Source organism: Syzygium oleosum, unplaced genomic scaffold (assembly GCF_021117445.2).
Source record: "Syzygium oleosum isolate NSW1041296 unplaced genomic scaffold, Sole_v2.1 Sole_v2.18, whole genome shotgun sequence".
NCBI classification, from domain to species: domain Eukaryota; kingdom Viridiplantae; phylum Streptophyta; class Magnoliopsida; order Myrtales; family Myrtaceae; genus Syzygium; species Syzygium oleosum.
Window position 1 is genome coordinate 4,053,244 of NW_026607502.1, and position 26,364 is coordinate 4,079,607.

Sequence of the window (26,364 nt, forward strand, 5' to 3'; positions counted from 1 at the left end):
CTCTTGTTCAATAGCTATATCCATGGCATGAGGCAAAAGGTGGGTGAAATGCTCGTGAATCAGTGTTGGGTGTTGGCAGGTTGTATGGTCTTTCCAATTTCCTTGACAATTGACTTGATGTTATTTCCCTTCGTGGGAAAAAGGAAGCTGCCTATTCTTGTTTTGTTCAGACTAGTGAAACTTGTTTCCGTACATTAACTGGGTGATATCAGCATGCATTCCTGTTGACTTTGAGAGTCTTCTCTTGCGCTCAAGTAACTGTGCAACTTATTGCTGCTGATTTCGTTTACAAGTGTTCAGAAAGTATAATTTGCGTCGCACGCTCGTACCTAAAACTGTAGAGCAAATGGCCGCGCACTCTGCTTTTAGATATAATCATATCTGAAAAATATGTGGTTGATATGCTATTCTGAAAAATCGTGGGCCAAGCTTAGTGGTTCAAGTTCAAAATAAGATGACTGTTGTTGCTATCAAATGCCTTGAAAAAATCTAAATTACGGGTAGTTCATCTGATAAAGGCCAATAAGATATCTTTACTCCTCATCCTTGACCTATTGAATGAAGCAAATTTCATTGATAGAGCAAATTCTCACTATGAGCATGATCCCAGATGAAGAATCCAGAGAAACAAAATCACCTGGCCACATGAACAACGCCAGCAAACCCGAGGCCGCCCCATCTCCGGCAAGAAACTACAGGTGGTGGCTGAAAATCGCAGTGTTTTCGCTATTTGTCCTCTCAGGCCAATCAATAGCCACAATCTTGGGGAGACTCTACTATGAGAAAGGAGGGAAGAGCAAATGGATGGAAACACTAGTTCAAATTGCAGGATTCCCAATCCTCATTCCTTACTTATTCTTCTCACCAAAAAAGTCCTCTTCCACCACAAAAGCCGCTCTTGATGGCCGTATCGATGCAAGACTGCTCGCACTCGTTTACATCGTTTTTGGCATAATCTTTGCGGCAGTCGCTATGATGTTCTCAGTCGGACTTCAATACCTCCCCGTGTCGACTTTCTCTCTAATCACCGCATCGCAATTGGGCTTCAATGCCCTACTCGCCTTCTTCATCAACTCGCAGAAGTTCACTCCCTTGACAATCAATTCTGTAGTGCTCTTGACTATCTCATCCACCCTCTTAGTGTTTCAAACCGATACAAATAGTACAACTACAGTGTCCAGCGGAAAGTGTGTGGCCGGGTTCATATGCACATTAATCGCGTCAGCCGGATGCGCATTAGTCCTGAATCTCACGCAGCTTTACTTCCGGAAGGTCCACAGGAGGGACCCGATTTACACGATCTTCGAGCTGGTGATATACGAGTCCATGGTCGCGACATTCATCGTCGTGGTGGGGTTGTTTGCTAGCGGGGAGTGGAAGGGACTAACGGAGGAAATGGAGGAGTTTTCACTAGGGAAGGTATCCTATGTCATGACCTTGGTTTGGACGGCGATAACTTGGCAGGTCTTCGCGATTGGGATGGGAGGACTGATCTTCCAAGTGTCGTCAGTGTTCTCGAACGTGATCGCGGTCTTGGGTTTGCCGATCGTGCCGGTGTTGGCCGTAGTGTTTTTGGACGACAAGATGGATGGAGTGAAGGGGATTGCCATGGTGCTGGCAATATGGGGGTTTCTCTCTTATGTGTACCAGCAACATCTTGACGATGTTGCTTCTAAGGCTGAAGATAAAAATGATAAGGAGTCTGACCAAATTCAGAATGGGAGAGGTTAATGTACTAATTTGAGGATGCGCTAGGGTTTTGAGAGTTTTTTTTTCTCTTTAAATTATGCTTAGTGAACTTTTCAGTTTTGTTTTTACGTTCTAGTCATTGCTTGCAGTTTTGCTTGACATGATGCAGTAAATATTATGCGAGGCGAAAACCTAGAAACCTATTTGTGAAGGCTCTTTTTCCTTGAAATACCTTTGAGTTAACGCAGCATGACTGACCAATTTTTGTATTTGAATTTTGAAACTCTCGCTTCTTATTGGTCGGGTTCTCCACAAGCCATTGTTATGTGATATAACAGTCACATGAAAGACATTTTCATAATTGACACACCATGAATTTTAGCGATGGCATATTCGACTTCAACCCTAGCTTCTCCCGTCGAGGTATTATTTACTTTGGCCTGATTAACATGTCTCTCCACATCGTCCTCCACCATTAGTAATTTAGTATAACCGAAAATGAGCACTTGAGCATGCTTTCCAAGCCACGACACTAAAAGGAGCCCTGAGGAAACAATAGTTGTTGTGCATTGGATGATAATAAATGGAAAATTGAACCATAAATAAAGAATGTTATTAACTCGAGAGTTGGCTTAATGAAGTACAACAAATTACTTGGAACCAATTTGATTTGAAGATGTGAATACTTCAAAATTTTTTGAAAAGTAGCACTAGATCAATTAAGTACCCATTCATCACCTTGCCAATTTGTCAAATTAGATTAAACAAACTAATGCCATATTCCTTTGCATTTATAATTCAGAAAATTAAGTCCAGTCTATATCGTGCCAAAGATTTTCTTCAATCATCTTCTAATTCTTTCTTTCATTTTAAGCTTCTTAGTTGTTTTAATTCTTATCATTAAATTGAAGTATAGTTAACATACTACCAAAAAAATTAAAATAGAGTCCCATAATTTTAACTCCATATTTAATTCCCATTCAACTTCCAGTTTTGTTATTTTAATGATCGCTACACTGGGTGACCTTTAATTATTCAATTTATTTTATAATTTAGTTGAATTTTTCTCTATCTTGTTCTACTTCATAAGTATGATATTATATAAGCACCAACATATTTGCTAGGAATGATAAAAAGCTTTATTTCTATCTTTTTAAATAAAAGAGTCTTTTGTCTTTTTTCACGGCCTAATACCCTAAAAACCCATAACTTTAGGTCTAGTCTTAATTCTATCATAAATTTTTTTTGTCTCATAAAAAATCACTAACTTTTGGTTCGGTCCCAATTCCACTTTAAAAATTTTTTTGTCTAAAAAAAAACTACCAAACCATGCCCACTACGACATCAAAAAACCCAAACTTGTACTCGTATAACACATGAACTTTCTATCAAGGTTCTATCAAATGATTTTCTAGCCAAAATAATATTGTTTGTAAGTATGTTGTCCATGTAGGCAGATTTTTTATGGTGCTCATTGATAAAACCTTGATGAAAGGTAAATGTATTATACAAGTACAAATTTGGAATTTTTGGTGTCATAAAAAAAGGTTTAGAGTAAACATATCAAAGTGGGCATAATTTGGGGCTTTTAGTGGCTTTTTCTGAAAAAAGAAAAGGAAAGAAAAAGAAAGGAAAGGAAAAGAATTCAAAAAATTTTAAAAAAATTGCAAAAATTGTCTACGTTAACGTCATCCATGCCACGTAGGACAATTGACATCTATGTACGTGTTTGATAACATTTCTATTTCTCTGTTTTTTTTTATGTTTTTGTTCTCCGGAACATAAAAAGAATAGAAATTTGTTTGTGTACGTTGGTTAAATTTTCTATTACCCGGATAGAAAAGTGACCAGGGAATAAATTTGGAATAGAAATAAAAAAGTAAAAAAATTCACTTCTTTGTTCCTAGGAACAATTTATGAAACAAGGTCATTTTCTTTTTTTTCCTTCCTTCTTCTTTCTCCTTTAGTCGGTTGCCGACCCCGGCGATGGGTCCCTTGGTGGCTGGGCTAGGCTTGGCGAGGCTCACTCGAGGCTGGCGAGGTCGACCTTCCCGGCCCTTGTCTCTAGCCAATCATCGGCCATCGCTAAGACCCGTCAACCGGCTAAAGGAGGAAGAAGAAGGGAGGAAAAAAAGAAAAGAAAAAAAAAAGAAAAAAAGTAAAAAAATTAGAAAAATCTCATTAAATTATTAAAAAAATATAAAAAAATTCTACGTTGGAAAAAAAATTTAGGGTCATACCATACGCTTTTCTATTTTTTTTTATTCCGAAAATAGAAATTTTGTACAGTTACCAAACGCATTATTTTATTTAGAAACTAGTTCAAGGAATAAAAATAGAGAAAACTATTTATGAAAAGAAATTGTTCGTGGGAATAGAACTACTACCATACGCATCCTATGTTATCAATTTCCGGCCAAAATTTGTTAGAAGGATTATATTGGCAAATCGTTAAAAAGTCTACTTAATTGGCAAAATTGAAAAATTTAGAATTGAATTAGGCGCTTTACAATAAATTTAGTATTTTTTGGACGATTTGGCTATTCACTTTTAGGAGAAGGTAATTCTTCATTTTGGATTTCAATGTAGTTTTCAAATATATTTCATTTTAGTTTTCTTTTAAAATTAACATGGCCACATTGCAAAATGAAGTATGTGGAATGCTACAAAACTCGACTACTTAGCAAAAGACTTTACTTAGGAGTATGGAATTGACTATAATGATACTTCTACTCCTGTTTCACGCTTTAGTTATGTTAAGAGTTTTCTTGTCATCGCCTCTATTAATAATGATCTCTATTGCCGATGGATGTAAAAATGCATTCTTTAACAGTGACCTTATTGAAAAAGTCTATAATGGTGCCTTCTCCTATATACACTGATCTTCCTAACAAAGTTTGTCAATCACGTCAAGCATTAGATGGACTGGAACGTGCTCCTCATGCATTGTATTCTTAGTTTAGTTCAATCATGGAATGCCTTGGCTTTACATGCAGTCCATATGGTCATATGCTCTTTTTGTTCGGCAAACATCTCATAAAATGTAGATGCCATGATTGTCACTATGATTGTCACTGGTGATGATCATACCAACATTACAAAAACTCCAGTACTTTTTCAGTCAACAACTTGCAATGACGAATTTTGGGAAACTCAGCTATTTTTTAGGCGGAGGATGCTTGGGTTCCTTCGGTTATTACATTTCTCAAGCAAATTACGACATTAATCTTCTTTTTGGAGGAGGGCTTATCGATACTAAGATTTCTATAACTCCTCTTGAGACTAATGCCAAATTCGATATTAATGATAGAGCTCCTCTTCTGAATCCTCCACTCTATTGACAACTGATCGACTGTCTTGTTACTCGATCATCCCGACATGGGCCATGCTATTCACATTATCGGTTAGTTTATGACCACATCGCGTATAACTCGCACTTACCACGGTTCTTTGGATTTTCTTCGTTACTTTATTTCACGGCCTTCATTTTTTACCGAGATAAGATAATCGAAACTTGTAAAAAGGAGAAGGAATAACGATCGATGTAATACAAATTCAATGACGGGAGGTACCGACACGAACCGGAGCGATTTGTGTCCTCTCTGCATCAATTGTAATAAAAGTAGGTAAAAACGTTACCGCCACGAATCGATCTCTCGAGAGACCATAGAATTGCCCCATTGATTCTTCATTCTTACCGGATATCTTACTTCACACCAAGCTTCACTAACCTACGATTCGATCTCACATCGATTCTCTTTTGAAGAAACCTTGCTTCAAATCCCTGCCGCCGGAGCTGCTCTCCCCTGCGCTAACCCTCACCCAAACTCCGCTGGTCCCCCGATCGCATCAGAACCCCCCATCCGCCGCCGCGGCCCGCGGCCTCGTGTGGGCCCCACCGATCTCCCGCCGTCGGATCAGGATAACGTCGTGACTCCACAGCCGCGACCGACCGATCGTTCGTTCTCTCCTACACCCGCGCGCACCGTAGCCATCTCTCTCTCTCTCTCTCCCTTCCCTTCCCTTCTTATCAAAGAGAAAAACGAAACGGGAAACGAAGGATTCGAAGCCTCGTGAGCTCCGTCGGCTGTGACGAGCGCCTCTTCGGCACCGGCTACGGCGGTGGTCGCTCGGTGAAGAAGACGACGCCGCCGGTCCTCCCTCGCGCTCTCTCTCTCTCTCCCCGTCGCCCCGTCGTCGTCTCCGGCGGAGGAGCATTCCGATCGGTCGGGGCGGGGCGGGGCTTCGATGGCCGCGACGGCGTCCACGTGCCTGCTGAGCGGGGGGCCGAGCCGGAGGGGCTCGAGCTTCCCGCGGCTCTTCGCGTCGCCCGCCTCTCACCGCCGGCTTCTCCCCGCTTCCTGCAAGATGCGGCAGCGCAGCCTCAGGTGCTCCGCTGGGCTGATCGTTTCGGCGGTTTTCTTTGGGGATGGCGCGTGCTGTGGATTCTCACTTTCGGTTGTGTGTGTGTGATTTATTGATCAGTTCTCGGAGTAGGAGGCAGCAAGTAAAGAGGGCCTCGCAGGATAGGCCGCCTTCGATGGTTGTGAATGGAGAGGGCGAAGACGATGGTGCTCTGGCCGAGAGCGTGCACGGCGCTGATCCGGAAATCGTGTCGGAATCCAAGGAAGACGATGCTGACGGAGTCGTGATCGATGTGGAGAATCAGAATGCTGATAGAAACGAAGCTTCGAGCAGTGCGGCGATGGAGATGAATTTGGTATTCTTCTTGAGGCATTTTCAAACGCGTTCTTATATATATATATATATATATATATATATATATATATATTTTTTTTTTTTTTTCTGTCTAGTTGTGCGTGTGCAAGTGCGCGCATCGGTTCTAGTCCATGAATATCTCACAAAATTGAGAATTTGAGAGTATGCTTAGACTGTGTTTTGCATGGGAACTTTTTGGTTGTTTCAGTTTCCGGCATCCGGCATACTTTTGATTTCATGATATGATGCCTATGCTTTGTTTCATTTATCGACTTTGAGAGATAGATAGATTGCCAATAATTCACGCGAGACTTTGATGAGATGTCGTGAACACTAAATGTTCATTTTCCTGTGTGCTATCCCTCCGATTTTGTTCACTAAAGGCCATCATCAATGATACGGGACAGCAGCTATCCGGTATTCAAGTGGAGGATCTGATGGGCATGATAAAAAATGCGGAAAAGAGTAAGAAATTCCAGGTTCCTAATATTTTTGCCTTGATTGGAGTTGAGTTTTGAGGAAATGGATGTGCTCATGTGTGTCATCTACGTGCTAGATATTCTACTCCTCAACCAAGCTAGGGTGAGTGCACTTAAAGATCTTGATAACATTCTCTCTGAGAAGGAAGCATTGCAAGGAGAAATTAACAATTTGGAGATGAAGTTAGCAGAAACTGATGCACGAATAAGAGTTGCTGCCCAAGAAAAGATGCATGCAGAACTTTTAGAAGATCAATTAGAGAAGCTGCGGAATGAATTGATACAAAGAGGTGGAATTGAACGAAGTGAGCTTGGCATTGAAACAAATGAGCTTGGCAATTATGAAATTCAGAACAACCAATTGATTGCAGAAAAGCCTTTATCGTATCACAGTAGCACTCATTTCATTAATGAGGAGCTTAGTTCCCTGAGGGAAGAGAACGTCTCTCTAAAAAATGACATCGAAGCCCTTAAGGCAGAGCTTAATAGTGTTAAGGACACAGATGAGCGTGTGATGGTGCTGGAAAAACAAAGGTTCCACCTTGAGTCAGCTCTAAAGGATCTAGAATCTAAACTTTCAGTTTCTCAGGAAGATGTTTCCAAGCTTTCGTCTTTAAAGTTTGAGCACAAGGACCTATGGGAGAAGGTAGAAACGTTGCAACTGTTGCTCGATAAGGCCACCAAACAGGCTGATCAAGCTATTTTAGGGTTACAGCAAAACCAGGAACTGCGGAAGAAGGTTGATAAGTTGGAACAGTCTTTGGAAGAAGCCAATGTCTACAAGGTGTCATCGGAAAAATTGCAGCAATATAATGAACTGATGCAGCAAAAGATTAAGCTGTTAGAGGAGCGTCTTCAGAGGTCGGATGAAGAGATTCATTCTTATGTTCAGTTATATCAAGAATCTGTGAAGGAATTTCAAGATACTCTTAATAGCTTGAAAGAGAAAAGCAAGAAAAGGATGCTCGATGAACCAGTGGATGATATGCCACGTGAATTTTGGAGCCGTTTATTGTTGAAGTTTGATGGTTGGTTGCTTGAGAAGAAATTATCCACTGATGATGCTAAGATTTTGAGAGAAATGGTGTGGAGTAGGGATAGACGCATTTATGATGCATACATGGCATGCAAAGACAAAAGTGAACGCGAGGCCATGGCCACCTTTTTAAGACTCATATCAGCACCCTCGAGGTATTAGCTTTTCCTGAAAATTTTTTGCTAAATCGGTTTCTGTTGCTTAATTTGCTCCTTCTGTTGATATGTAGCCCAGGATTGTATGTCGTTCATATAGCTGCAGAGCTGGCACCTGTTGCTAAGGTAAGCTTGAAACAGCTACAAAATTGAATGCTTGCTCTTTTGATGTGTTGGCAAAACATTGGTTCCAATTATGTTGATTTCTGCTGGGACGCTGGTTACCCTTATGTTGAATGGTTTGTGGTAGTTGTCACACAGCACAACTAATTTTGCGGTAGTTGTCGCAGCACGGTAGGATATTAGCGGTAGCATCAGCTTGCATATTCATTGTGTTCCTTTGTTTTTCGGGTATCACTTTATTAAACCTCTTCATAAAAACTCCATGTGCTAGTTTTATGACTAAGAAAAGATGCAAGTCCTTTCTCTTTGTTCATTGCACCTCTAAAGGAAGTTCATGACCAGCACCTATAGCTTCTGGTTGGAAATTTTCTCCCCTGTAGTCTTCATACAGAAGCTTCTTTATATGCATCTTGGATATATGGTTTCCTGAGAACGTCTCCACACAATCTGATTAAGATTTTTCTGGGTTGAATTACCTTTGCAGCCTCATTGAATAATTGTCTGCAAGAAAGAGAGTAGATGTTACTGGACAGATACTTAACATAAGCATAGCCATGACTGAATCAAAATGGCAAAAAAAACACACGACTACTGAACTGGTTGATACATTATACTTTTTGTGACTCTTAGTTTTAGTCATCGGTTGTTGTAACTTGTCACCAAATCTTGTTAAACTAACAAAGAAAGATGCCCCATTCACATGGCTCCTTGCATTGCGAGGTCAGTGGTGTAGATAATTGATATGCAGCCTTACCCATGCATGCTGGTTAGGCTCTTACGTGATGTTCTTCTGGACCAACCATCATGCCTCACTGCTACTTGCCCTCATCAACCAAATAGCCAGACTGAAATGAAATTTTGGAGTTTGTCCTGAAAGTATGTCCTCACAATCATTATTCTCTTGAACTTTCTGTATCTTTTTGTTCATAGCCACTTAGCGTCTTCATCATGGTTTATCCATGAGCTGATGACATACAAATGTTTGGCAGACTAATGAACGTGTGAGATCTGATCTGGTTCATTTGCTTATTGACGTTGAATTTCACTGTTATTTTAGACAAGATTAATAGTGCTCTAGCTCTATATAAAATAATGCCACCTTGACCACTTAGCAGCTAAATTAGGTATTTCTGATTCTGAAAAGGGAGAGGAGTCATCTCTCTGTTTCTATGAACATGGAAAAATTTAGCAGTGAAACAGTGTACTATCTTCAAGCTATTTTCATATTTTTGGTTGTATTTTTCTCATTATATTCAGAATGAATATGACTGCTCCTTTTGCAAATATGTCAGGTTGGTGGGTTGGGGGATGTCTTGACCGGTCTTAGCAAGGCACTCCAGAAGAGAGGACACCTTGTGGAGATTATTCTTCCCAAATATGACTGCATGCAATATGAACGCATGCAGGACCTGAGGGTAATAGATTCTGTGATGGTTTGAGTTGATATATGAAGATTTGCAATTCACTTAACGGATTATGTTCTACTTATCTGTTACAGGCCTTAGATGCTGTTGTAGAATCTTATTTTGATGGCAGACTGTACAAAAACAAAGTCTGGGTCGGCACAGTCGAAGGTTAGAAATCTCCTATTATCTCTTGCTTGTCATTTCATCTTTGTGTTATGTGCTGATTTGACTTCTAAATCCAGGCCTTCCCGTTTATTTTATTGAGCCTCTTCATCCCGATAAGTTATTCTGGAGAGGACAATTATACGGAGAGCATGATGATTTCAAGCGGTTTTCATTTTTCAGTCGCGCAGCATTGGAGTTGCTTCTTCAATCTGGCAAGAAACCTGACATTATCCATTGCCACGATTGGCAAACAGCTTTTGTTGTACGTTCAATTCCAAATGTTGTCGGTTAAGTGTGCTCTTCTTCGGAGACTTACTATTGATTCTCATACCAGCAATCATCTCCAAATATAGGCACCACTGTACTGGGATTTGTATGCTCCAAAAGGCTTGAATTCTGCAAGAATTTGCTTTACATGCCACAACTTTGAGTATCAAGGGACTGCACCTGCTTCGGAATTGGCATCATGTGGTCTCGATGTTCAAGAACTAAACAGGCCAGATAGAATGCAGGACAACTTGGCACTTGATAGGGTCAATCCTGTAAAGGTATCAAAATGGCTTGCCATTGTAAGAGAGAATAGAAACTTTGAGTCACGATGAAATGTTTGATAGGAACTTATCTGAGTTAAGATTGTGTGGAAGAACTGGAATTAAAAAGTATAGACTGAACAGATGTAATGTCTCTGTTTTGCAAATCTTGGAGCTTTTTCTTAGCACGTCATTTTTTTTTCCAGATTTACATGCATGTTTTAAGTAACATGTAACATCTTTTCTTTCCTTTTTTGACTTTAAGTGTAGAATCTCGGGAAACCTGCCTAGAATGTCTTCTTTTTTCTGAGTACATTTCTGTGAAAGTTCCATCATGTTTATATGTAGATTAATTTCTTCTTTTCTCTCATGTTATCCAGGGTGCGGTTGTCTTTTCCAATATCGTCACAACAGTATCTCCAACTTATGCACAGGAGGTCAGGACAGCTGAGGTATAGTCATTCGCCTTAACTTTTGCTTGCTCCCCTTCTCATGAACTTGCTTATTTGTAGTTACTAGCCTGGGTACTCAAAGCATAATTTGTTCCACAAATGCGCAGAAGGTTGCCTCTGGAACCATCAATAAATAGTTAAGTGTATTGCTATAGCCATAATCAATCAATCTTAATTATGTGTCAGAAACTGTGCTTATTGCATCAGCAAAAGACATATAAACCTTCTTAACTCTCTCTTTTGAGTAGCACATTAAATCTTATAAACAGTAGTTGACTTCTACTGGTGCTGGTGCTGGTGCTTAATGTTTTGCATATTCTATTGTTATAGTACCATAATTTTGCATACTGAGGGTTTATATGGGCTACGTATCAGAGAAGGAGGAGGGGAAATTATGGCTGCCATGGAAATGCTAATTGAAGGTTTCTGCAATGAATATCTATTAAGTTTTTGTTTTTATTTCCTGGATGATGAGGCACCCAGTCATTGGTGGTAAACGATGAGCTTAGGGACATAATTTTTGTAATATCAGATAGTAAAAGGAGTAAAAAGGCAGTAGCGTTCTTGAGAAAATAAAGACGATGATAAAGTTGAAGACTACCACGTCCTTTTGTGTTAATACTTTGTTTACAATTGCTTGTGGCTTAATAATCTTTCTCTTAAACATTTGATATCTGCCATAGGATAGATGTATCGGCATTGTCTCAATTGTGACTACTTTCATTTTCAAAGGAATGGTGCACCTTTTTGCGGTAATTGGATCTAATTATAATTCCAGAATAATTCGCTTAAGAAATAAGAAAGAAAACATGATACTAGAGTGCAAAAAAATGAGAGCTAAATTATATAGCGATCTGGTGCATCTAAGGAGTCAATTTAGTCTATCGTCATTGAAATTGTAGAGTTTTCTGCCACATGTCAAAATATGAAAATTATGATCACTAGACAAATTACATACTCTTAATTTTTCAATATTTTATATAGTTTCTGTTATGTTGTCTTTCAGGCGAGCTACTGAAGCTTTCTACAGAAAAGATTCCAACTTTATTAGTTTTTTCTCCCAGCAAAGATTGCACTTGCTGAGTCACTGCCCTTATCTTTTTCTTTTCCTTACCTTCTATCATTTTATTGTTTGTGTAACCCATAAAGGTATATCAGTTTAATGAAATGAAAATTTTGATTTTTTATTATCTTCTGCATATGCATTATTTGTGAAACAATGCATATTGGTGCCATTTTGGACTAGTTATCAAAAGAGTAGGTCCTAGAAAGTCTGAAGGAGATATCTTAAGTTCCTAATGCTGAATAAGTCTGACAGAATTGTTCTAGCCGACACTTCCGTGCCTCTTTTTTTTTTTTTTTTTTGAAGGGGTTGGGGGTTGCAGAATAGTTCTACGCTGCAGAAGGGTAAATGTTCATGCTTTCTGTCTTCCACAGGGTGGAAAAGGTCTGCATTCAACACTGAATCTCCATAGTAAAAAGTTTGTCGGAATTCTTAATGGCATTGACACAGATGCATGGAATCCTGCAACTGATGCTTTCCTTGAAGTCCAGTACAGTTCTAATGATCTTCAAGGCAAAGCAGAAAATAAAAGAGCAATAAGAAGGCAACTGGGGCTCTCTTCTGCGAATGCCTGGAAACCAATGGTAATTAGTAGCGAGCTCACTTATGAATCAAATGGTTATTGTTTCGTGTAAGAAGCTCTAATGTATCATGGTTGATTTGAATTTCTTATATGTGACAGTTCAAGGGTGTTAGGTTGCTGATAATGCACTCAATTTGTCTGCAGCATAATCTTTTTTATTACAATAACTTGCCTCTACAAGTACTCTGGGGTTCGTATTTACAGAGTGGTTTATACGTGGTCTGCAGTGATATGTGCTCTGACTTCCTTACTTGTCACTTTTAATTTATGGGGTGGTATGTTTTTGAAAATAAATGGATCAAACAAAAATTCAGTGGCGGTTGCTGTATTCAAGAATGATAGATTTTCCTTGACCTCTCATTGTTACGGACATTTTCTTCCTCTGTCCCATTCACAGATAATTGAATTTATTTTTTTATTCACTGTTTTCAAATTGAATCCAGCTGATGGATTAGGTTAAATTGCTTCTTTGGTTGTCCAACTTTATTTTTTTTTTAATCATGTTGCAGTACTTTAAGTTCCTGCCCTTTTGAAATCATGTTAAGTGGGTCACTGAGTTAATCGTACTTTAGAGTTTCAAAGGATTGTTCACATGGCATGCCATGTGGATATAGAGAAAGTTTCAAGTTGGTCTCCAATTGAACGAAACATCAGTTCTTGATTTAGTTTTTAATAAAATGTTTGACGAAGTAATTTATTTGAAACCATATAGGAAGTAATGTGACTTATGAGAAAGTTTGGAACTGTGATCGGGGGAAAGTAGCCTAAAGTTAAATGACTCGTCCATCAGTTACCTTCTTGAGAAGCAAAGTTTTCATTGGGTTTGTTTTGGCTCTTTTAAGCTTTTCAATTTCTTTTTTTCTAGTCTACTTTTTTTTAATAAAACGGATGAGCTGATAAATTTTAAGCATTTAGCTACTTTGGTTTGGTTTGATTTCATTTTCTAAGTTATGCTTGGTTTTCTCTTTATTCTGTTCCCTCTCTAGTACCCCTTTTGTAAGTTGTCACTCATGTTGGTGCTTTTAAATCTAGCAAATTGCTTTTTGAAATATTAATTTCTGTGCTTTTTATCCTGCTCATCAAATTGTGGGTAGCACAAAGGTCGCTCAAATCTGAATTGATTAGGTGGGCTGCATAACAAGACTGGTGCCACAAAAGGGTGTACATCTTATTAGGCATGCTTTGTTCCAAACACTGGAGCTTGGAGGGCAGTTTCTACTACTTGGTTCAAGCCCTGTGCCACATATTCAGGTAATAATTCACCGAGTGTTCCACCTATAGTCTGTAATTTTACGGGGAACTAGGTGCTATTCTGGAACTTTTCTAGAACTTTATGTGACTTATCCTCTTAGAGAAGTCTTTTGGATTAGGGGATTGTCAGTTCTAGCGACTGCTATTTGCTTATTAAGATATATATTATGAATAGAATCACAGTCTAGTGTAATAGTAACTCAAAATAAAAGAACACCTATGAAACTCTGGTGGTGTTGGATAGAGTTTAGGTAGTCAAATGAGGGCATCACTTACTGTGTTTTGCTGACATTGAGCTTTTGAAAAACATGACAGGTGAATAACTCAAGACTTGATATTGTAGCTAATCATCTACCATATTATTTAATTGAAATAGTAAAAGAAATGGTAACTTGTAAAGGTCAAAGAGCTGATCTGTCTGAGGCTGCATATTAACAAACATTTAACCATGTTAAGTGCAGTCACAGATCGTGACACTTAAATGACTCTGACTAAAGGACTTTTGCAAACCAAATTGGGATTTTTCTTAATGTGAGTCTATCATATGAAGTCATCTCTTGGAACTTGTCTTATATAGCTACCATGCAAGAGGACCAATCCTTTAGGATTTGGGTATAATATTCCTTAGCAAAGTAGTCATTAAAGTTCTTCTGCATTCATTTTAATAAGATACTCCCTGCCTGATGTGGATTTATTACTCTTCCTGATCATGGTTTTAGTGATTGTTGCTTTTTCCTTTCTTTTTTCTTGGAAAGTCACTAAAACTGTACTTTCATCTGATTGCTTATGTTTTAGATAAGTTGGCATTGGTAGCAAAAAACCCTGTTTTCAAATATCTCTTCAAAACCTGTCATTTGCCTCCCCAACTGTATCGAATTTTCATGCTTTTGTTTTATACCAAAGCCCTACTTTTGAGTGATGATGCATGTTAGAGCATTGAAATATGAAACCATGTCTTCATTTATCAGCTTAAACTTTCAAAACTGACAAGGATCTCATAATTTTTGTGAATGTGACTTGGGTATTTCCAATGAGTTACTTTGAATTTTGTGGCCAGCAAAATTCCCGACACCTAACATATTATTTGTTTCCCTGCATGTCATGTGATTTAGGTATGTTTTGAGTAAGGCTGCCGGATAATCTTGACCATTATTAGGTGTGAAATTTGGCTCTTATCATGCTGATGATAGTCTTTTTCTTTATTACTGTGGGACCAATCTTCCTCCATCAATCAGACATTCCTTTTCTTTTCTTTTCTTTTTCTCATTCATATGGATGGAACTCAGTGTATGTTCATGCACATGCATATGTGCTACCATGCTAATGTATGTATCGATATTATGAATTTCCCTGGTTGTGGCAGTTTTTCTATCTCCTTTTTTTCAAGGAGCCCTGTGCAATGGGAGACCCTTGCTTTTGCATTAAATCTTCAATTACATGTGTTTTGAGGCCCAGATTTGCTGCCATGCTCTTCACGGATTGATTGCACATAAGTATCTGGACATTGTGGGTCATAAATTTAAAGATAAGTGCATTGGAAGTCCTAAAACTTATCACAAAAGTGCAACTGAGTCCTAAAACTTTCAAAAAGTGCAATTAAGTTTTAAAACTTGTCACAACAGTGCAATTGAGTCCTAAAACTTTCAAAAAGTGCAATCAAGTCTTAAAACTTGTCAATTGGTCCAATCAAATCTATACGTTGATTGCACTTTTTGAGAGTTTTACGACTCAATTGCATTTTCATGACAAGTGTTTAGGACTAAATTGCACTTTTTTAAAGTTTTAGGACTTGCTTGCACTTTTTGAAAGTTTTAGGACTTAATTGCATTTTTCTGATGAGTTTTAGAATTTCCAGTGCACTTATCCGTAAATTTAATGGCTAACTAAGAACTGATGTAATTGAGCTTCCAACTTCATGTTGTATGCTCCTTTTATCTTAAGCTGATCAATTATTCTATGCCATACGCAAGATTCCTTCGTAGTCTTAGCTTCATAAAGCCGCTTCATATCCATCATCACTAGGTGGACTGCATATAGTCTAACCAAGGGCACCTATCTAGTTCCATGTACATCATACAAGTTTTAGAAAGTTGAAGATGTTGGTGATGCAAATGCATGCTCATCAATCTTCTTAATCTATGAAAGTAACTTCACCACATCTATTTATTTAAGATGATCATATTTATTCCAAAAGTCGCAATTTATATTCATATTCCACTCAAATTCTTTATCGGATGTGCACATCCTTGTAGCATGTAGACATTTGTACCCTATTGAAGTCATGATTACAATGAGTTAATCTATGAACAAGTGTTGAAACATGTAGAATTTATCATCTGCGTAACAATGGTGCCACTGATATGATTAGCCAATTTCATTCTCTTGTATGGACTGACAATGTATTTTATTGTTTTCTTGTTTACTGTGATATTAGAGGGAGTTTGAGGGTATTGCGAACCAATTCGAAAATCATGATGACATTCGGCTGATATTGAAGTACGACGAGTCTCTTTCCCATCGCATTTATGCAGCATGTGATATGTTCATCATTCCATCAATCTTTGAGCCTTGTGGTCTCACCCAGGTACGTTACACACACTATTTTGTAGATACGGAAATTGTTTAATTGTTGAAGAAATCCAGTTGCTATGACTTAACAAAGTACTCATGCAAGATAGGTTGACTGTTTGATGAGACAACCTTGGAATTTTCAGTGAATAATATTTTAGTAACTTTTAGTCTCTAGTTTTTAGATCTGTGGGGCCAGGTTATTGGTCTTCAGGTATTTCACGGCTATGTATCCAAGCATCCTTTATGTGCACAAACTAGCACTGTTTTCTTATTGTAATAATATTTCCTTCCGCAGATGATAGCAATGAGGTATGGATCAATACCCATTGCAAGAAAAACGGGTGGACTAAATGACAGGTGCGCCAACTATAAGTTGCTTAGTCGGAGTTCATGTTTCTTGGTTTTAATCATGGGAGATTACTGAAGGAGGATCTTCTGGTTTCCCTTTTGTAGCATTTTTGATGTAGATGATGATACAATACCTATCCAGTTTCGAAATGGATTTACATTCTTGAATGCCGATGAACAGGTAATTTACCTTTCTGTTGGGTAACTCCCATGTCTCTTATTTGAATGTCATTCTGATAGTTAGAGATACCATATTGCAGAGAAAATGAACAGGGGGTTGCTAGGATTGAGAGTTGGCAAAATTAAGTACAGTTTTTATTTTGGCCAAAATTCTCAGTACATTTTACTACATGAAGTTCTAGGTTAACTTTATTTTACCCCTTGGTAATTAAATTATGTCAGCTCGCCTCATGAATTTAAATTGCTTCTCTTTTCTCTCAAATTTTTATGCTAACTCTTTCGCAAGAGATCATTATGCCCCTCCTAGCACATTTTCCGCAACAACAGTGAGTGTATTTATCAAATGCATTACTTTGTTGCCAAGGACATGCTTCTTAGGGCTGCAAAAGAGCTCCATTGTGTAAATTCTTCAACCCAAAACTTGAAAAGAGAACAACGGCAAAGAGTGCCGGGAAGTTCTTGCACTGGTGCAATTTTTGGAAGGCGGTATGATGACGATTGCAGAATTCTCACAATAAACCATTTTTCAGCTTAAGAAGCATGTCTTTGGTACCAAAGTGATGAATCTTGGTAAATAAGATACTCATGAAGCTGGAAACAAGCCATATGAGGAGAGTGATGATCTTTAGGGCGAAAGTCGGTTGTACTTTAGAAGTTTGGACAAACAAAGGCCTAGCATTACCTTTTCACTTCAGCTATGAACTTCTTTGGCTTTAGCTTGTGAATTTTTATTGAACGTACAGTTAAGGAACTGTAGCTCGGGAAATTATCATTTCCGTACTGATAAAACTTTATGAATTCGTTTTTCATTACTTATTGTCAAGAAAATAATAGGGTAGATTTATTATGATATTCTCCTGGGATGTGTTGGTTAACTCTTGAAATGTGAGTTGAACAATTCCTATGTATTCTAACAAAAACAATTCAACAAATTGATTTCAAATCAAAAGCACTGGTGAAAATTTTTGGGACGGGACATGAAGCAGTTTCCACTTTGGACATCTACTTCTGGGTGGGCTTTTGATTGGCTTTTGATGCCAAATATCTGGTTACAACAGAAGTCGAAAACTAAAAGCAAAAATTAACATGCCAAAGCTTCCCCAAATAACCTCACAAGCAGTTGCATAAATTTCAAGAAGCAAACTAACACTGATAGCTTGTGTCTAAACTAAGTTTTAGCCATTAACGTAAATCAGGCCTCCATTATCAAAGTATGATGAAGTCGACTTTGAAAATTTAATCTTACAAGCAATCAAAGAAACATAGAGGATTTGTTTGTGGAACAGCATAGTAGGTAAAGCAGCGGGAGTTATCGCACTGGAGTCATTAGATAGCCGTAACCTTTCTCCTTCCATGAGGAACCTTTTTATTATCTCGTCTTTGTGGTGATTGAAGATATTACTAATTTTCAGGGACTGAACGGTGCTTTGGAACGTGCATTCACCCACTACAACAATAACGGGGAGAGCTGGCAGCAGCTAGTTCACAAGGTCATGAACATTGAGTTCAGTTGGGATCCTTCAGCGTCACAATACGAGGAACTCTACTCAAAATCTGTGGCAAGAGCGAGGGCAGCACGGCAAACTTAAGTTTTCTCGACGATGGTTTGCGATGGAGCAAGTGCTTGTTGGGTCAAGCCGAGTATATTCCATGACATCACGGTCTTCTACATGGTGGGTGCAGGATAAACTTCAATTAACAGGGTGGACAGTCAGAGAAACCTAGATAGCAATCTTGCACGGCGCCAAATGGATTGTTCATCCTCGCTCTCATCATATCGGGAGCTCTTCTTGATGCCTATAGTGTTCTCTCATCATTTTTTATAAAACAGTGCCGTTCATTGGCTTATACTTGCAGCTCACTGTAGCCTATTCGAATTAGGTTCATATTCTTTAAATTATTCTTCCACTCACTATATAACGGAGCGACTGATGCCCGCGGCGCTTCTTTTAAGCTTTGAGATCGGCCCCAAAGAGATGGTTGTATAATAAAATGAACAGTTACATGTATATTTTAACTGTATAAAGTGCTGTGAAATATCAGATATCAGCATGACCATGTTCTTTTCGTTGGTTCTACTTCTGTGGTGGCTGTATTTTGGATCTTCAGTTTGATTTACGACATGCAACATTTCATGCTCATCGAATTTGCGACGAAGTACTCAAAGCTCCCGGAAAAGATTCGAGTTGTAAAGCAGGATGGCTGATCGCTGTCCAGTTGAAAAAAGTTTCTCCGACAGTCCTGGTCATAAGCCCTATACTGCATCTCTCGTTTCTGAAATGGATACTTGTACGGTGAACTAGGCGAGTCCATTTGGTCCTTTGAGCTTTCGCTCCTTTCACTGATGAGATTGTAATCGGCATTGGAAATCCTCTGATGCTTGTCGTGTTATCGACTCTATAACCAAGATTTGACAAAATCTCACTTAATTATGATAATTTATCCTTACGACAATGATGCGTCTTCTTCTCCTTCTTTTCTGATTCAGTTGCAATTCAACTTTCTCGTGTTAGTTTTTTGTTACATCTGTTGTAGATTTAATAAATATTTCCAACCTTTTGCTGCGTCGAAGCAAGCATTAGTCGACAGGGATTCATGATAATGAAAAACTCACAATGATCACTTGATTAGCAAGAAAACTCACATTAACCTCTCAATAATATAGCACAAATTTACAGCACACCATTATGATTTAAGAGCACACTCAAAGCAAAAGCGTGTTTCTGCCAAAAGGTCATTTGCCGGGGACGAAGTTGGTGGCATAGGCCCAGGCGTTGTTCTTGACTGGGTCAGCAAGATGGTCAGCCAAGTTCTCCAGTGGGCCCTTTCCTGTCACGATGGCCTGCACAAAGAACCCAAACATGGAGAACATGGCAAGCCTGCCATTCTTGATCTCCTTCACCTTGAGCTCTGCGAAGGCCTCGGGGTCATCAGCCAGGCCCAATGGGTCGAAGCTCCCACCAGGGTAGAGTGGGTCGGTGACCTCACCGAGTGGGCCACCGGCAATACGGTAGCCCTCGACGGCTCCCATCAAGACGACCTGGCAGGCCCAGATGGCCAGGATGCTCTGGGCGTGGATCAAGCTGGGGTTGCCTAGGTAGTCGAGCCCACCCTCGCTGAAGATCTGGGCCCCAGCCTTGAACCATATGGCCTCGCCAAACTTGACGCCGTTGCGGGCCAAGAGCTCGGGAAAGACACAGCCGAGGGCACCGAGCATGGCCCACCTGCAGTGGATGACCTCGAGCTCTCGGTTCTTGGCAAAGGTCTCGGGGTCGGCCGAGAGCCCGGCAGTGTCCCAGCCATAGTCGCCAGGGAACTCGCCGGTGAGATAGCTTGGGGGCTCGCCGGAGAATGGGCCCAGGTACTTGACACGGTCAGGGCCGTACCATGGGCTCCCGGAGGGCTTGAAGGCTTTCCTCATGGTGACTCTTCCGTTGCCGAGGATCTTGGGGGAGGCAGGAGAGAGCTTCACCGCCTTGCCGGCGAAGGATGGGGAGGAGAGAGCCATTGTGGAAGCAGCCATGGTACGAAGTGGGCTTTTTTTGCCTTGTGTTTTAAAACACTTGGATGGCTGAGAGGTTGTGAGAAGGTGGTGAGTTTAGAGGGGTATTTATATGCAAGGGTTGATGCAAGTCTCTTATCTCAGAATATCTGTATCTATCTTTCCATTGGGAGTTGAAGATTTTAGCTTTGGTTTCTGTGTCTTCTTGGCCCTCTCTGATCCACCCAAGATTTTCGGTGCTCTTAAGATTGAGACAAAAGAAAAGGTGAAGCCTTTCGCTTGTATATGATGAATAACATATTTCAGTGTAAATTTGAGCTTTCTTCGGTATGGAATAACAATAGAAATTAGTAAAGATAAGATCAAGGACACTACACTTACTATAAAAATGTTTTTTTTTTTTGGATTTCCATGGGACCCATAAATATCATCACAAGATATTAGTCAAATAGTGAGACTGATGCGTGTCTTGCAACACCTTGTTCAATGGTTTTCAAGAAGAGGTGTGAAAATAATGGAGTCTGATGTGTTCGGTTGAAATGGTTTCTTGCATCACATCAATTACAAAATTAAGGAAAAGGGCAGTTTGAACTTTCAATATGTTTTGTCCAAAAAACAGAAACTCTCAACGTGTCTTTTCTGTGAAATATGATGTGCAGCAAAAATATCAAACCCAACATCGAGAGTTTTTCACCTTAAGAATCGAAAATTACTCGTTCCAATTTCACTAATTATGTTCAATCTGTTATGGCTCAAGGCCATGTGCGATGGTAAAAAAATCTGGACATAATCGATTTATGAGATGATATTTCACGAGATTGCAGGTAGCTAGGACCCTGCACTTGTGCAACTTGAATTATAGAAGACTACTACAATTTTAGATGGCGAGTCAACATTACTGATTCAACTAAGCCTTGCCGCTGTATCTCCTCCTAGCCACCAGTTTGAAGAAAGAAAAAAGACAAAATAAATAAAAATAAAAGGATTACAAGAACAAATCAAAAATGTCATGACCGACCAATTTCCCCGATATTATTCTAGAGGCACTTTACTCTCATCTCTATAGTTGAGTTTTTCTATTTTCAAAAAGTTTTTTTTTTACAAATTCCTTTTGCAATTTTAGTGGTTCGTATTTCTCATACTTCTTAAACTTTGTTCATTTCGCGAAAAATAAATGATTTAAAAAATATTTTCCTAAAATGATCGCTTATATTACTTACAAAAGTGAATGCAAATATCTTCACGAGATGTTTAGACATAAATTATTGTTGATAATGAAAAAAATTAGTATTGACTAATTATTTCAAACGATACAAGCAATCGGTTTAAAAAAAAATGTTCTCCAAATTATCCTAAAAATAATCGTTTAGGGTTCATTTGTTTGAAGAAAAACTATTTCTGGGAAATTGTTTTCCAACTTTTCGGTGTTTGGATAATGGAAAACTAATCGATTTATGGAAAATATTTTCTATCGACTGAAAACAACAAGCTGAAATTGGGGGGGAGGAAATGACTTCCCCTTTTGATAATAAGGCAATTACTTTCCCTAAATTACCAAAGAGATGAAAACTAATCATTTTCCTTAAAAATGATTTCTATGGAAAATGTTTTTCTTTATCATTAAATTTTCAGTAAAATAAACGCACACCAAGTCTAACCCATTTTGCTTGGGAACAAGTGAAGCATCATAACTTCTACCTTTAGTTGAAAATCAAGAAAAGAAAAAGTTTCTCTTGTTATGCATGTAAAGCGGAAGTCTTCGAACCTAGGAGCAAGGAAGTTCGTGCTCCATGTACAACCCGCAATTTATCTTCTCCGTTTTCTTCTAAATCGATTCTTATGAGGAGAAGCTCCTATTGGTCATCGATTTAGCGCTTGAGTAATGCTAATGATGACTTAGTTCATTGTAACCTTATTTGGATGTGCATATCTTTCATGAGCATATGTATGCATGGCATTGAATACACCATAAATATAGATCGAGTTAAGCCAGAGTAAGCACACATGATCGATGGCAATATATAGAAGCAATTAATCATCACCTTAATCTACAGCATCAAATTCGCCAAAATCAATATTGCTAGGTGTATCAACGTCCTTCCATGATCATTTTGGTGGGGGATATTCTTGTAGGTACAAGAATTCTATAACCAAGAAGCTGGGGCGATCCCACTTGATGAACATTGAATTTCATGCAGAGATAGGGTTATCCAAATTGCCCCAGTTGGCATCCTCCCATTGGTTGGAAAAATCTGAATTTACAAAAATTATCTCTGAAATTTCTCCACTGCTTGATACAACTCCCCACGAATAAAAAATAAAATAAGAGGATCCGAAGGTGTGGTCTGTGGAGTAGAGAGCGCCATGTAGATAGACAAAATCGAAATTCCAAAGGCACGCAGGCCAATAGGAATTCAGATAGAGATCTCTAAGATAAGGACCCTCTCTTATGCAATCATGTATTTATACAGCCCCAACGAAGCCCAAACAGCCATCACCACTCCACCTCAACTCTCTTTTAACACTAGACACACATCAAGCCTCTCCAATCCAACTCAACAATGGCAGCTTCCACCATGGCTCTCTCCTCCCCATCACTCGCCGGACAGGCGGTGAAGCTCTCCCCCTCCACTCCCAACCTCCTCGGCAACGGGAGAGTCTCCATGAGGAAGACTTTCTCCAGGCCCGTCCCATCCGGGACCCCGTGGTACGGCCCGGACCGAGTCAAGTACCTAGGCCCATTGTCCGGCGAGCCCCCGAGCTATCTCACCGGTGAGTTCCCCGGTGACTACGGGTGGGACACCGCCGGGCTCTCAGCCGACCCCGAGACCTTCGCCAAGAACCGCGAGCTTGAGGTCATCCACTGTAGGTGGGCCATGCTCGGTGCCCTGGGGTGCGTCTTCCCTGAGCTCCTCGCCCGCAATGGCGTCAAGTTCGGTGAGGCCGTGTGGTTCAAGGCCGGGGCCCAGATCTTCAGCGAGGGTGGGCTCGACTACCTAGGCAACCCCAACTTGATCCACGCTCAGAGCATCCTTGCCATCTGGGCCTGCCAGGTCATCCTGATGGGAGCCGTCGAGGGTTACCGTATTGCCGGCGGCCCGCTCGGTGAGGTCACTGACCCACTCTACCCCGGTGGGAGCTTCGACCCATTGGGCCTGGCCGATGACCCCGAGGCCTTCGCTGAGCTCAAGGTGAAGGAGATCAAGAACGGCAGGCTTGCCATGTTCTCCATGTTTGGGTTCTTCGTGCAGGCCATTGTGACAGGAAAGGGTCCATTGGAGAACTTGGCTGACCACCTTGCTGACCCAGTCAACAACAATGCTTGGGCCTATGCCACCAACTTCGTCCCTGGAAAGTGAGCGTGAGGATGATAAATACAGTTTGGTTTCAATTGAGAGTCTTGAGTGGGATTGGCATTTCATTAATGTGATGTGGATTTGGTTGGCAACGATACTTTCAAAAGTGTGAATTACATGGATTGCTGCTAGCTTGAGTGATATCTTCAATCATCTTCCTTCCCTTTTCGACTCAACTCCCACGTTTCTTCTTTGTTTTCCTTCATTATCTGCCGCTTAAGATTCATAGATTTATCTGCAAACGCCATCCTCGAAAGCTTTCTGTCAGACGAGCGATCCTCGGCTTGCCCCAAACTCGAATGACGTTTGAGTTGTGAGTCGTGACCTCAACCAAACGAAGCTTATCAACTTCTCTCCAAATTATATCTGGTTGCAAGAAGGAAGACATTTGCTGGCGCAGGGTCTGCTGTCGAAACAAAACAATCCTTTATTCTTTGCGACAATAAAAGCGCGATGGCGTCTTCCATAAGCAAACAAAACATGTTAAAAAAGACCCTCGCTCTGTTGACTAATATGTTAGACGTGACACTCTTCGTCTACTTCATATTTCTTCCACAAATCGAATTGCAATCTAACTTCCAAACTTCAGTTGGTTTCTGTACAACCATCTTGAGTATGATGAGTTGTTAGATGATGTATATTTGCTTCAATAAGCAATACTTACGATTTGACATGTCGCCATTTGTATTATCGTATCTTTCCATATTAGCTTGGGATCTATTTGAAGGACCGCCTGCATTTGGTATTCGAGTGAAATGCGAAAAAGCCCTTCACTATCAATACACCAACTAATCGGGTCTGCATCTTTCGTCCTCGACGTAGGAGTGTAGACATCAAACTTTTCATACGATTGAATCGAATTTATCTATCTAATAAGTCCATTTACACCTCTATTCTTCTCTGACGTAGAAGTATTGAAGAGGCGGAGGAGAATTAGGGAGCGAATGATAACCGTTCTGTTTTCTTTTTCTTTTTTTTTTGTACCCAGGAACATGTTTGGAACAGAAATCTGTTTGGTAAAATAATTTTATTTTTTTTATTTATGGGACAAATTTTGGCCCAGAAATAGATTTGGAACAGAAATAACAACTCTCTTATATTACTCTTCCTTGCCGCCCACTTGTTCCTTGCCGCCACGCTCGCCACTGCCGCCGCGTCGGCCGCCCGGCCGGCCTTGCCGCCCGCCGTCGCGCTATCGCGCGTCGCTGCCAGTCTCCACCGCTCCGGCGTATCGCCCCGCCACGCCGCTTTGCTTCGCCTGGTGCTGCCGGTAGTCCGCCGCCTCACGCCCCTCTAGCATTCGCCACCGCCGTGCTCGCGTCGCCCCCCATCGCCGCTCGGCGCCGGCCATCCGCCATCGCCCGTCACCACCACCGCTTGCCAGCCGTTGGTCAGCCATCTGCTATCGCCTGTCGCTACCACCGCTTGCCAACCCTCCGTCGCCACCGCTCACCAACCGGCAGAAATAGAAATTTTGCGTCGTTATCAAATGAATTTCTATTCCGGAACAGAAATTGTATATCGTTATCAAACGTTATTTTTTGCTCAAAAACTCGCTCGGAAAATAGAAATAAATTTTTTAATTTCTAGCTATAAATAGGGCCGAGAAGAGAAATGTTGTCATTCATGCCCTTAGGACTTTAAAAACAAGTTTGGAACAGGAATCCGTTTGATAACGCAATTTCATTTTTCAATTTTTGGAACAAATTTTTTATTTCAGAAATAGATTTGGAACAGAAATGAGAAGTAACAATTTTCTACTTTTCTATATTTGGAACAAAATTGAGAAATAAAAATTTGTCTCATCGCTCGCCCTCGCTACTAGTCGATCGCCCACCCACCACCATCACCGCCCACTTGCCGGCCACCGCCTCTTGCCATTCGCCGTCTACCTCCGCCGTCCGCTAGCCACCGTCTCCCCACCGCTAGCCGCCTCCTCCCACTTGTCGACCTGCGGTCGCCGCCGCTTCCCCGCCAGCTCTCTTCCTCTTGTGGGCACTCCGCCGCTGCTCCTCTCCACGCTCCTCATCCGTTTTGTACCTGTCCGTTGTTCTCGCCGCTGTTTTCTGCTGCCACCATCCACCCTCCCCTCCCGCCCTCCCTCCCCCCTTCATGGTGGTCGTTGCCCGCTCTGCTTTGTCTCTAGTCACCGTCCTTTGCACTAGCAGCACGCCGCCGTTCGCTGGCCGCCCCCCACCGGCCACCACTCGCTACCACCGTCCGCCTCCTCTCTCGCTGGTCACCCCCTCCCGCCACCGCCCCGCCCGCTCCCACCTCGGTTGCTTGACGCCGACCGCCATCCCATCCCCCGTGGCCGCGCCGTCCACCGACGCCTCCCCCCACCGCCTGTCGTTTGTTGCCACCGTTCGCCGCCTGCCGCCGCCATCCGCTCGTCGTCCGCTTGCCAACCACTTGCCGTCGCCATTCACTCGCCGTTCGCTTGCCAGCCACCTGCCACCACCATCCGCTCACCGTCCACTTGCCAGCCACCTGAAAGGGATAAATTTTGTGCCGTTATCAAACAAAATTTTGTTTCGGGAACAAAAATTTTGTGTCGTTATCAAACGTATTTTTTTGCTCAGGAACTCGTCCAGGAACATAAACATAAATATCTATTTCTGGCCAAAAATTGATTTCTAAAACAGAATGATTGTCATTCGCAGCCTTAGACTTTGTAATTTTTAACTCCTGGTATCTATTGAATAATAATAGTATGGAATAAATAATGTATATAATATAAGTACAATAATGTTGTT

At 40.6% G+C, this 26,364-nt stretch overlaps 4 protein-coding genes across 7 annotated transcripts; 3 read left to right on the top strand and 1 right to left on the bottom strand.

The window, feature by feature from the left end:
* Nucleotides 1-509: 509 nt before the first annotated feature.
* Nucleotides 510-1,987, top strand: LOC115688909 (purine permease 21-like). The gene has a single exon (XM_030614867.2). It carries the CDS (start codon nt 559-561, stop codon nt 1,729-1,731), a length of 1,173 nt encoding a protein of 390 aa, XP_030470727.2. The 5' UTR covers nt 510-558; the 3' UTR covers nt 1,732-1,987.
* Nucleotides 1,988-5,708: 3,721 nt separating this feature from the next.
* Nucleotides 5,709-18,759, top strand: LOC115688906 (probable starch synthase 4, chloroplastic/amyloplastic). Of its 4 annotated transcripts, none has more exons than XM_056319762.1 (16): nt 5,710-6,077; nt 6,175-6,409; nt 6,792-6,873; nt 6,965-8,078; nt 8,153-8,204; nt 9,494-9,616; nt 9,700-9,775; nt 9,850-10,034; nt 10,126-10,320; nt 10,683-10,754; nt 12,192-12,401; nt 13,526-13,651; nt 16,086-16,235; nt 16,518-16,579; nt 16,676-16,751; nt 18,146-18,316. In XM_056319762.1, the coding sequence occupies exons 1-16, from the start codon at nt 5,938-5,940 to the stop codon at nt 18,167-18,169; spliced, it is 2,922 nt and encodes a 973-aa protein (XP_056175737.1). In that variant the 5' UTR covers nt 5,710-5,937; the 3' UTR covers nt 18,170-18,316. The 4 variants fall into 4 exon arrangements, with proteins under 4 accessions (XP_056175738.1, XP_056175737.1, XP_030470724.1 ...); XM_030614861.2 differs by having other exon boundaries at nt 5,712-6,077; nt 18,163-18,759; XM_030614864.2 differs by lacking the exon at nt 13,526-13,651 and having other exon boundaries at nt 18,163-18,759.
* Nucleotides 18,760-19,349: 590 nt separating this feature from the next.
* Nucleotides 19,350-20,349, bottom strand: LOC115688907 (chlorophyll a-b binding protein of LHCII type 1). Its single transcript, XM_030614865.2, has one exon. It carries the CDS (start codon nt 20,271-20,273, stop codon nt 19,485-19,487), a length of 789 nt encoding a protein of 262 aa, XP_030470725.1. The 5' UTR covers nt 20,274-20,349; the 3' UTR covers nt 19,350-19,484.
* A 2,390-nt stretch (nt 20,350-22,739) lies between these two features.
* On the top strand, nt 22,740-23,784 carry LOC115688924 (chlorophyll a-b binding protein of LHCII type 1-like). The gene has a single exon (XM_030614884.2). It carries the CDS (start codon nt 22,814-22,816, stop codon nt 23,609-23,611), a length of 798 nt encoding a protein of 265 aa, XP_030470744.1. The 5' UTR covers nt 22,740-22,813; the 3' UTR covers nt 23,612-23,784.
* The last annotated feature ends 2,580 nt before the right edge of the window (nt 23,785-26,364 follow it).

Excerpts from the sequence above, each read along its gene's own strand:
- LOC115688907 (XM_030614865.2), bottom strand. The coding sequence starts at position 20,273 with ATGGCTGCTTCCACAATGGCTCTCTCCTCCCCATCCTTCGCCGGCAAG.
- LOC115688909 (XM_030614867.2), top strand. The coding sequence starts at position 559 with ATGAAGCAAATTTCATTGATAGAGCAAATTCTCACTATGAGCATGATC.
- LOC115688906 (XM_030614861.2), top strand. The coding sequence starts at position 5,938 with ATGGCCGCGACGGCGTCCACGTGCCTGCTGAGCGGGGGGCCGAGCCGG. Across the intron at positions 6,874-6,964 it reads GATAAAAAATGCGGAAAAGA|ATATTCTACTCCTCAACCAA; the intron begins GTAAGAAATTCC and ends TCTACGTGCTAG. Across the intron at positions 16,580-16,675 it reads ACGGGTGGACTAAATGACAG|CATTTTTGATGTAGATGATG; the intron begins GTGCGCCAACTA and ends TCCCTTTTGTAG.
- LOC115688924 (XM_030614884.2), top strand. The coding sequence starts at position 22,814 with ATGGCAGCTTCCACCATGGCTCTCTCCTCCCCATCACTCGCCGGACAG.